This window comes from Salmo trutta, chromosome 33 (assembly GCF_901001165.1).
Source record: "Salmo trutta chromosome 33, fSalTru1.1, whole genome shotgun sequence".
NCBI lineage: Eukaryota > Metazoa > Chordata > Actinopteri > Salmoniformes > Salmonidae > Salmo > Salmo trutta.
Window position 1 is genome coordinate 4388225 of NC_042989.1, and position 12202 is coordinate 4400426.

Sequence of the window (12202 nt, forward strand, 5' to 3'; positions counted from 1 at the left end):
TTTTTAACCACATACATTACAGCAGCAAGAGGCTGAGCGAGAGGCTGAGCGAGGGTCCAAGCGAAAAGCAACTCCCTCACAAACACTCACAACAACAATTACATGTCTTTATGGGTTAGCTGACAACGTCACGAAAATCATGCTCACGCTTAAATGGGGGCAGATGTCTGTGAGTTGTGACAGATAATTACAAAAAATGACAAGAAACTGCCATGGGGGAATCGTATGTGACTCGCTTTTAGTTAGTTTCATGTTGTTCTTGATACCATGTCTTGTTTTGAGGTGTTTTGACTGATTTTATTTCAATGCTAATATGGCCAAAATTAGCTAGCTAGATAACTACCTACTGTAACGAAGTATTTGAGACTAGAGGTCGACCGATTATGATTTTTCAACGCCGATACCGATGATTGGAGGACCCAAAAAAGCCGATGCCGATTTTTATATATATATATATTTGTAATAATGACAATTACAACAATACGGAATGAACAATTAACACTTTTATTTTAACTTAATATAATACATAATAAAATCTATTTAGTCTCAAATAAATAATGGAACATGTTCAATTTGGTTTAAATAATGCAAAAACACAGTGTTGGAGAAGAAAGTAAATGTGCAATATGGGCCATGTAAAAAAGCTAACGTTTAAGTTCCTTGCTCAGAACATCAGAACTTATGAACGCTGGTGGTTCAATATTCCCAGTTCTTCAATATTCCCAGTTAGGAATTATGACGCATCGACTATTTCTCTCTCTACCATTTGTATTTCATATACCTTTGACTATTGGATGTTCTTATAGGCACTTTAGTATTGCCAGCCTAATCTCGGAAGTTGATAGGCTTGAAGTCATAAACAGCGCTGTGCTTCAAGCATTGCTAAGAGCTGTTGGCAAACGCAGTAAAGTGCTGTTTGAATGAATGCTTACGAGCCTGCTGCTGCCTACCACCGCTCAGTCAGACTGCTCTATCAAATATCAAATCATAGACTTAATTATAATATAATAAACACAGAAATACGAGCCTTTGGTCATTAATATGGTCAAATCCGGAAACTATCATTTTGCAAACAAAACGTGTATTCTTTCAGTGAAATACGGTACCGTTACGTATTTTATCGAACGGGTGGCAACCCTAAGTCTAAGTATTTCTGTTACATTGCATAACCTTCAATGTTAAGTCATAATTATGTACAATTCTGGCAAATTAGTTCGCAGTTCGCAACGAGCCAGGCGGCCCAAACTGTTGCATATACCCGGACTCTGCTTGCACTGAACGCAAAAGAATATTACCCTAGTTAATATTGCCTGCTAACATGAACTTCTTTTAACTAAAGGTTTAAAAAACTAAAGGTTTAAAAAAATATACTTCTGTGTATTGATTTTAAGAAAGGCATTGATGTTTATGGTTAGGTACATTTGTGCAACGAATGTGCTTTTTTCGCGAATGCGCTTTTGTTAAATCATCACCCGTTTGGCAAAGTTGAAGTAGGCTGTGATTCGATGATAAATTAACAGGCAGCGCATTGATTATATGCAACGCAGGACAAGCTAGTTAACCTAGTAATGTCATCAACCATGTGTAGTTAACTAGTGATTATGTGAAGATTGATTTTTTTTTAATAAGTTTAATGCTAACTAGCAACTTATCTTGACTCATTGCAGCCACAAGGTCCTTTTGACGCTGCAGTCACGTAGCAGGTGGTCAGCCTGCCACACAGTTTCCTCTTGGATTGCAATGTAATCGTCCATAATCGGCATCCAAAAAGGCCGATTACCGATTGTTATGAAAACTTGAAAGTATAAGCTTGCGTTGTTATTATATATATATATATATATATATATATATATATATGGGATAGCTAGCAACTTAAAAAAAATTACCCATCGCTATAAGTGTGTACTATTTTAATAGTAATGTTAAATAATACACATTGGCTGTTAAGCCAATTATATTATATGACTGTTGCCTCCCGTTTAAGTTTATTGTGATGGTAATGATGTTGGTTTTTGATAATTATTAGGTGGAGGTCGCTAAATACAATGGTATCTTCATCCTAGCCTAGCGTTTAGCTAGCTATCTAGTAACTAAACAAAATATGTTTTATTATCACCTGAAGCAATACATTTATCCTGTCTTGAATGAAAAGGTCATATTTTGCAATCTCTCAAAATAAATGCATCTCTGACGAGACAGGCTCTCCTCAATCTTGTATTACAAACACTACACTTGTCCTTTCAGTAGCGGGGCAAGACTCTGTGAAGATGACATACGGCGTAATGAAATATGTCACGATGTAAACGGGGCGATGTAAACGGGGCATCAGACTCACCATCAGATTCAGGCCATAAGTCCAGTAAAAAAAAAAGGATAAAATTATTATCCTCACTTAGCCGTGCCTCACAAGTAATGCAACAAATTCTCTATTACCGGTGTGATCATATACCTACTGTAATTTCAACAAAAAATAAACAGAAAAAATGGTCTGAGAAGAACAACATTGGCAGGGCAATTCAAGCATAGCCAATATGCAGTGATAAGGTATTGGTCTATAGCTTACTGTACAAACCTCATTGCTACAGAAATGTTTTTTATTGGTTAATGTATTCTAAGTCATGTAAAAAAATTATTATAATAATTGGCGCTGTAGATCTCAGTTTGCATTTTGACTCAGAATGGTGGAACAAGCTCCCTCACGACGCCAGGACAGCGGAGTCAATCACCACCTTCCGGAGACACCTGAAACCCCACCTCTTTAAGGAATACCTGGGATAGGATAAAGTAATCCTTCTAACCCCCCCCCCTAAAAGATTTAGATGCACTATTGTAAAGTGGTTGTTCCACTGGATATCATAAGGTGAATGCACCAATTTGTAATTCGCTCTGGATAAGAGCATCTGCTAAATGACTTAAATGTAAATGTAGAATTTGATCTTGACTCAGAAAAGGTTGGTGGCCACTGTTCTAAGTTATTCCCCATAGTTACACGTGTTAGTTTTGTTGCTAAACATAGTTGCAATGTTTGCATTTGTGGAACAGGGGTAACAAAAACTATACATTGTTTTCATATCGGCCTTCAATGTCTAGTGAAAATGTAAAACAATATTGCATGTAGCTGCTGCACGTAACAGTTTGACACAATGATAAACACAGAATAAAACCATATTATTACCATACCCTTAAAAGACTCATTTCGGCCCAGTTTAAACAAACACAGTAGTCTTACGTGTTGTATCATTCAGCCCCATTACAACACTTGAGCTCTGAGAGGCCTGGGGCAGTGTCCTTATAGCATGGCTTTGGCCCAAATGGGCCCTGGTCAAAAGTAGTGCACTATATGATAATAGATGCCATTTGGGAAACAAGCCCATGTTTTCTCCAACTATCCTGGTGTTGTCACTGAAGTACCCTAGACACAATAGACCATGATCCTCTCTCTATTTTTTCTTCTCTGTCTCTCTTCAACTTGGTCCCTTGTGTAACTCTCTATTTCTGCCTCCAACTCGCTTTTCCCCCCCTCTCTGTTTTTCTCTGTCTCTCTCTCTCTATTTTCCTCTCTCCCTTTCCCAGTCCACCTCTCTCTCTCTTCCCCTTGTACTCTCCCCCCCCTCACTCTCTCTCTCTGTGCTTCCTCAATGTGAATAAGTTCCTACATTACCAGTGGGTGAGTTAGGCAGAGTGGGGGTGACTTTACTTTGGGGCTGCTACCAAGATCAGGGAGTTTCTGTTGCGGTGCAAGGAGAGGAGAGAAGGGAGAGTTGGCTGGCGTCACGCACAGGGGATATCTAGTCAGTTGCACAACTGAATGCATCTTCCACATTTGACCCGACCCCTATGAATCAGAGAGGTCGGGGGGGGGGGCTACCTTAATCTGCATCCATGTCATTGGTGCCGGGGGAACAGTTGTTGTTAGGGGTTAACTGCCTTGCTCAAGGGCAGAACGGCAGATTTTTCCACCTTGCTGGCTCGGGGATTCGAACCAGCAACCCTTCGGTTAGTGGCCCAACGCTCTTAACCACTAGGCTTCCTGCTACTATATCTGTGTCCCAAATGGTACCCTATTCCCTATATAGTGCACTAAATGAGGAACAGTGTGCCATTTGGGAGGTGTTCCAGCTCTCTTATTGCTAGCGCTCATGCACTTCCTCTCTTTCTCCTCTCTAAGCTGCAATCCTTCCTCTGCTGTGCCCTTCAGATGGATGGCAGAAACCCCTCCCCCCATTCAGCCTGTTATCTATCGATCCATCCCTCCATCTATCTATCCATCCATCATCCATCCATCCACCATACTCTCTTCCTCTCCTCTTCCTCTGAGATGAATTATGTCATCAATTTATAGCTAATGTATTAATTGAATGTGGAATAATCACACTGAATTATCTACAGCAGTATTATTAACTCCAGGGAAAGTGTGATTTGCATTTCAAATGAATGTGCTGTACACACAACCAAATACAATCCCTGTATCATTCATCCAGTACTGATTTTGCAATGCAGTTTTGGAGAGGTACATTTAGATAGGAAGCTGGCTACACAGCATGTAGGGCAGTGTGTGTATCAGGTTATTAGAGTGCAGACTCAGTGTGTAAGTGGCTCTGCTCTGGGCTGGCTGTGTGCCATCCACCTGGCGTGCCCCCGACAGAGACACACATACACACACACACACACACAGAGCGCAAGGAGCAGCGGCCACAACAACACACACCAGACCTGCTCCCTGAGCCTGAGCTCTTCTCTGAGCACGGCCCCTACAGAACAAGGGCACACACACACACACACACACACACACACACACACACACACACACACACACACACACACACACACACACACACACACACACACACACACACACACACACACACACACACCCAACAGAACAGGGGCAGGAAGGCAGGTTGCCAGGAGACGGAAGCTCTCCTCTCTCTCTCTACCAGGGCTTTATTTACTCTACTCCTCATCAAGGTCACATCCAGGCTGCACCTCTCTGAGAGAGAGGGCGTGTGGGGGGATGGGAGAGAAGAGGGCGAGAGGGGGAGGGAGAGTGGGAGAGGAACACTGAGGTCATAGCCTGGCTGCACCTCTGAGAAGAGGGAAGAGACGGAGAGAGGAGAGAGATAAGAGGGGGGCCACAGAGGTGACCAGGGTAAAGTTCATTAGGCACCAAACTGAAACACCTGTCCAGTTTTGCTATGGTGTGACCTAATGAACACGACACGGGAGAGCGGAAGCTAGCAAATTGGTTAATCTCTACGTCATGACAACAGACTGTCAGTGAGCAGGATTCTCTCGCTCTCTCCCTTTCTATTACAAGTTATTTAAAATGCTTTACATTACTGGGTTAATTCATCCGTACTGAACACGACCAAAGAATAATTCAAAATGGCCACAGCAAGTAACATGAAACCGCTCACATCCATTCAATGCGAATTCATTGTTCATTTTCATTCCTTTGGCATTGGCCAGCAGTGGTGCCAGAGCAGAGCTGGCTGTGCCAAGAAAGTAGTGAGAACGAAGATAATAATATAACCAAGCAGGAGACACGACTCACATTTCGTTGGGCGCTCCAGTTTCCGCCTGCCTCGTTTTTTGCGCGGCGGAGTTGGCAGAGTCTCCTCTTTGTCCTTTTCAGAGTCGTCCTGCTCGTCCCGGTTCGGCTCCCGGCTCAGTAGAAACCCGTTCTCCAGGGAGGGGGGACTCAGGCTCCGGCTCTGACATAGGAGGGTGTGGGGTTCGGGGGGGGCGTCCTCAGACCGGCTGGCAGGGGCACTGGGGGTACCAGGGGCGCCTGGTAACCCGTTCTTCTCTGAAGCTTTCCTGTCCTGCTTGGGGCAGCAGCGGGCACCAGCCTGGTTTCTGTCTCTGTCTGCGTGCCCGCTGCTCACGATTCCATTGTGCACCTGCGCCACAGACACAGACTGTCTCTCTCTCTCCGCTGCCAGCCCGGTGCGACTGTTGCACCCACCTCCGACCACACTCTCCTTCAAAGACACACTGCCCTCCACCTGCAGGCAAAGGAAGAAGATATATCAAGACAATAGGAAGATTATATATGAGTGTTGATATTATTGCCAATCACTTCACGTTATTAGAAATGTTGGAAAATGTCCCCTTCGGGGATAATAAAGTAATATCTATTCTATTCCACTGCATCGCTTTAACCTTCAGTTGAACGAAAAGCACAATTCAGTATATTTGTATCACATGCTTCAATAGCCTGAGGTCCTGTTAGCCTCCCTCCCATAACCACTGTAGCTCTACACCGGAGTCGATACAGTAACGCTGCACAAATAACCTTTTGTTGGTTATAGTATCATTCAGCACTGAATGGGTTACCGTCGGAAACACTGTGAACTCAACTGGCTGTGCATTCGTTGAGTGCTGTAACTCATTTGTAGAGTTCTTCAACGCATTACAGCGGCACAGAAATACGAGAGGAATGTTGGCTTTTTGTCAAAGGAAGGAAATCTTTAATTTTGTTTGGATACTACATTGACGTGGGGACTCGCCCCTGGAAATAATTTCAATCTGTAAAGAAAAGTGTTTACTACTCTGTTCCAACAGGAGCACAGAGATTCCCGAACCCAATGACCCCATAGCAGACCCAACAAGATTATCTGGCTGGGATTATCGGGACATGATTTAACTACATTGTAAATCTATTTCATTGTATATCTATATCATATCTTTACTTCAAGCCAGGCACTCCAATACTCTTTTAAGACAAGTACATAAAAAAAAGTATGTGTTGATCACCTGATTTACATCTCTTCTTAGTGAGGAAATGTATTTATTTCATTTCCAAAATGTTCGAAGTAGAGGACATGGGTCTTTCTATAAATAATGGGGCCTGTGTGTGACATTGGGATAAACATTTCTAAATGGTTTGAAACTAAAATAAAAAGGATTTTCATACAGTTCCACATGTGTACTTGGAGGAATAAAAGTCAATACATGCAAATTGGCCCATAAATCCACCTATACATCAACATAGGTTTAGGACTATACACTGAGTACACCAAATATTAGGAACACCTTCCTAATATTGAGTGACATCAAAAGGGATCATATCTTTCACCTGGATTCACCTGGTCAGTCTATGTCATGGAAAGAGGTGTTCTTAATGTTTTGTATACTCAGTGTACATCCTTAAAGCAGGGTTCATACAGACATTGGCAAGTCAAATTCAAGGACTTTCAGGGACCTTTTCAAGAACTTAATTGTAATTGAATGTTATACAATTGTATAATTGCTATAATTGTACATTTTAAGGCCTAATATAGAACCCGATTTTTCTGCTGCCTATCTGTGTGGCCGACGCAGGCATCGAGTCAAATCAAATTGTATTTGTCACATGCGCAGAATACAACAGGTGTAGACCTTACCGTGAAATGCTTACTTACTGTACAAGCCTTTAGCCAACAAATCAGTTAGTGATGTACTGGTATTCATGGCATAATACAGCCATGAATACCAGTAGCGTTTATCTTAACATTTGATTCTCACCATCACTGTTTTTATAATGAGAAAGTGACCTGGTTCCTTTTTTAATGGAAGGATTTCTATGGAAAGCCAAGTTGAAGCCAGCACCTCACATGGTTTTACCGCAACAGAGTAGCGCAACAACACCCTCCAATTGAAGCGGTGGGAAACAAACGAAAGTGGCCACATCTCTCACAAAAACGGATAAAAAATGAAATCACGGATAATTATAAGGGAGCAGGAGAACTTATAAATAGGGCTTTTCAAGCATCAAATTGAGGAAGTGTCTTATTTTCAAGGTAGGCCTATTCAAGTACTTCAAGTTCATGCAGGCTACTTCAAGCCCCTTGTAATGTTTAAAATTGAAGGTGTAACATGGAAAACAAAATGTATGTCATGTTATTTCATTACCAGATCATATTGTGTAGAAGCCCACTAGGCTATGTCATTTGCTGTCATTATATCCAGAATAATTAATTGGAATAGCGTTGGGTGTTGTGCAATAGTCTATCCTACACAATTGCGCACAGTAGACTCGGTGTCCAATCCGAGGCACGAGAACATATGAAAACGTGAACACATTACCTTGATGCTTTCTCTGTTAAATCTAACGGGATACTGCTGTAAATCAAGCAGACAACAACAGACGATTCAACATCAATTCTCTAGGGATATTAGATCCAACGTTGATCCAGGCACGACTGTCTTCAGCGGCGTAATCAATGAGACACCAACATACTCTGGACATTCTTTCCCGAACACCTTTTTCCCAGCGCCTGGGCTGTTGTTGCATTGCTTCCTGGATCAGATCATGTTTTAAGTATCAAGGGAAGGTGACTTTATCGGTTTAAAGCATTGGATTTTGCAATCACTTTTATTATTTGGGATTTGCGTGCCCATGAAAACTGTTTTCACCCAGTAACATAAGGAGATACGAAATGTTACATAGTTACACTGAATATCTGATATCTCTATACAAAAAACGGTCCGACAGCTAGAGCCAGGATTATTAAAAGGGTTCAAGTTCAATGTCTAATTTAACTGATCCGTTCTTAATATATGATATAATGACAATTTACACGACCATAAATGCAAGGACAGAAAAGTCATGTTTTATGTCACATGATTTCAGACAAATCCCTCAAGACACCCTTCATGGTAAAGGGTTAAACATAAGTTTGAAATCACCTTGTGAATCTTAACTAATACAGCTATGATCCCCCATATAGCTTAACGTAATGACATGAAAAACATTGGCAGATTATTATCAATGACTTATCAACAGCTGTTACAAGAAATCGTCACGCTTACCCTAGTTTATAGACAGACCCACATTTGAGAGAGATGGGGGAGGGGTCTTGTCTCCACAGTGTCTCTGCTAGACCACTGCCTAAAAATAGTGTTCACATTTGTTACGGAGACAATTACTGGGTCACAGCAGAGGAAAGTAGGGCATGTCTAACGAGATGAGAATGCCTTCTCTGTCTGTCAACACTGACAACATCATTTTGAAGCAGCCATCGTCTTAGATGGACAGACGGACAGGCGGCCAGACAGACAGAGGCAGAGTGTGAGAAACAGACAGAAATACAGACACATACAGGTGTAGGATCAACTATTTCCTCCTCTTCTTCTTTTGGGGTGCTACTATAGGCCACCAATTGCTAGCAGTCAGTATTTGGATAATATGTGTGCAATGCTTGATAGTGTGTGTGATGTTAACAGAGAGGTCTATTTACTGGGTGACCTGAACATTGACTGGTTAGCGACTAGTTGTCCTCTCAAGAGGAAGCTTCTATCTGTGACTAATGCCTGTAATATGATCCAGATGATCACGCAAATCAAATGTTTGTCACATGCTTCATAAACAACAGGCGTAGACTAACAGTAAAATGCTTACTTATGGGCCCTTCCCAAAAATGCTGAGAATTTTTTTTTAACAATTATAACACAAGGAATAAATACACAATGAGTAACGATAACCTTGCTGTATAAACGGGGTACCATTACCGAGTCGGTGTGCAGGGGTATGAGGTAATTGAGGTAGATATGTACACACAGCTAGGGCTAAAGTGACTAGGCAACAGCACAGATAAGAGTAGCAGCAAAGTATGTGTTGAGTCCAAAGAGTTGTGCAGAAAGAGGTCAATGCAGATTGTCTGGCTAACTACAGTATATGCATAACTATTTATCAGTTTTATGGTTTGGGGTCCTGTTGGTTCCAGACCTGGTGCATCGGTACCGCTAGCTGTGCGGTAGCAGATAGAAGAGTCTATGACTAGGGTGGCTGGAGTCTTTGACAATTTTAGGGTCTTCCTCTGACACTGCCTGGTAATTTAGGTAATATGTACGTGTAGGTAGAGTTAAAGTGACTATGCATAGATAATAAACAGAGAGTAGCAGCAGTGTGAAAGAGGGGTCTGGGTAGCCCTTTGATTAGCTGTTCAGGAGTCTTATGGCTTGGGGGTAGAAGCTGTTAAAAAGCCTTTTGGACCTAGACTTGACACTCTGGTACCGCTTGTCATGCAGTAGCAGAGAGAACAGTCTATGACTTGGGTGGCTGGAGTCTTTGACAATTTTTAGGGCCTTCCTCTGCCACTGCCTGGTATAGAGGTCGTGGATGGCAGGAAGCTTGGCCCCAGTGATGTACTGGGCCGTACACACTACCCTCTGTAGTGTCTTGCGGTCAGAGGCCGAGCAGTTGCCATACCAGGCAGTGATGAAACCAGTCAGGATGCTATCGATGGTGCAGCTGTAGAACCTTCTGAGGATCTGAGAACCCATGCAAAATCTTTTCAGTCTCCTGAGGGGGAATAGGCTTTGTCTTGCCCTCTTCACGACTGTCTTAGTGTGTTTGGACCATGATAGTTTGTTAGTGATGTGGACACCAAGGAACTTGAAGCTCTCAACCTGTTCCACTACAGCCCCGACAATGAGAATGGGGGTGTGCTCAGTCCTCCTTTTCCTATAGTCCACAATCATCTCCTTTGTCTTGATCACGTTGAGGGAGAGGTTGTTGTCCTGGCACCACACGGCCAGGTATCTGACCTCCTCCCTATAGGCTGTCTCATCGTTGTTGGTGATCAGGCCTACCACTGTTGTGTCATTGTCAAACTTGATGACGGTGTTGGAGTCGTGTCTGGCCATGCAGTCATGAGTGAACAGGGAGTATAGGAGGGGACTGAGCACGCACCCCTGAGGGGCCCCCGTGTTGAGAATCAGCGTGTTGGATGCATTGTTCCCTACCCTTACCACCTGGGGGCAGCCCGTCAGGAAGTCCAGGATCCAGTTGCAGAGGGAAGTGTTTAGTCCCAGGGTCCTTAGCTTAGTGATGAGCTTTGAGAGCACTATGGTGTTGAACGCTGAGCTGTAGTCAATGAATAGCATTCTCACATAGGTGTTCCTTTTGTCCATGTGGGAAAGGGCAGTGTTGAGTGCAATAGAGATTGCATCAACTGTGGATCTGTTGGGGCGGTATGCAAATTGGAGTGGGTCTAGGGTTTCTGGGATAATGATGTTGATGTGAGCCATGACCAGCCTTTCAAAGCACTTAATGGCTACGGACGTGAGTGCTACGAGTCTGTAGTCATTTAGACAGGTTGCCTTTGGGTTCTTGGGCACAGGGACTACGGTGGCCTGTTTGAAGCATGTAGGTTTTACAGACTCGGTCAGGGACTGGTTGAAAATGTTAGTGAAGACACTTGCCAGTTGGTCAGTACAGGTCCTGGTAATCCTTCTGGCCCTGCGGCCTTGTGAATGTTGACCTGTTTAAAGGTCTTACAACGGCTACGGAGAGCGTGATCACACAGTCGTCCGGAACAGCTGGTGCTCTCATGCATGTTTCAGTGTTACTTGCCTCGAAGCGAGCATAGAAGTCATTTAGCTCGTCTGGTAGGTTTGTGTCACTGGGCAGCTCGTGGCTGTGCTTCCCTTTGTAGTCTGTAATAGTTTGCAAGCCCTGCCACATCCGAAGAGCGTCGGAGCCGGTATAGTACGATTCAATCTTAGTCCTGTATTGACGCTTTGCCTGTTTTATGGTTCGTCGGAGGGTATAGCAGGATTTCTTATAAGCTTCCGGGTTAGAGTGCCGCTCATTGAAAGCGGCAGCTCTACCCTTTAGCTCAGTACGGATGTTGCCTGTAATCCATGGCTTCTGGTTGGGGTATGTACGTATGGTCACTGTGGGGACAAAGTCATCGATGCACTTATTGATGAAGCCAATGACTGATGTGGTGTACTCCTCAATGCCATCGGAAGAATCCCGGAACATATTCCAGTCTGTGCTAAGCAAAACAGTCCTGTAGCTTAGCATCTGCTTCATCTGACCACTTTCTTATTGACCGAGTCACTGGTGCTTCCTGCTTTAGTTTTTGCTTGTAAGCAGGCTGGTATGCTGGTAGAGATTAGGTAAAACGTATTTGAGTTTCCCTGCATTAAAGTCCCCGGCCACTAGGAGCGCCGCCTCTGGATGAGCGTTTTCCCTATGGCCGAATACAGCTCATTGAATGTGGTCTTAGTGCCAGCATCAGTCTGCGGTGGTATATAGACAGCAATGAAAAATATAGATGTAAACTCTCTTGGTAAATAGTGTGGTCTACAGCTGATTATGAGATACTCTACCTTAGGCAAGCAAAACCTCAAGACTTCCTTAGATTTCGTGCACCAGCTTTTGTTTACATATATACATAGGCTGTCGCCCCTTGTCTTACCAGAGGCT

At 43.2% G+C, this 12202-nt stretch overlaps 1 protein-coding gene across 4 annotated transcripts in view; it reads right to left on the reverse strand.

Annotated features, from left to right (window-relative positions):
• Window positions 1-12202, reverse strand: part of LOC115172261 (DNA (cytosine-5)-methyltransferase 3A) — a 75312-nt gene that overhangs the window by 49897 nt on the left and 13213 nt on the right. For all 4 annotated transcript variants that reach the window (XM_029729535.1, XM_029729534.1, XM_029729537.1 and 1 more), the window contains exon 4: window positions 5555-6008. In XM_029729535.1, the coding sequence (XP_029585395.1) occupies window positions 5555-6008 (454 nt within the window). The remainder of the gene's footprint in view (window positions 1-5554; window positions 6009-12202) is intronic.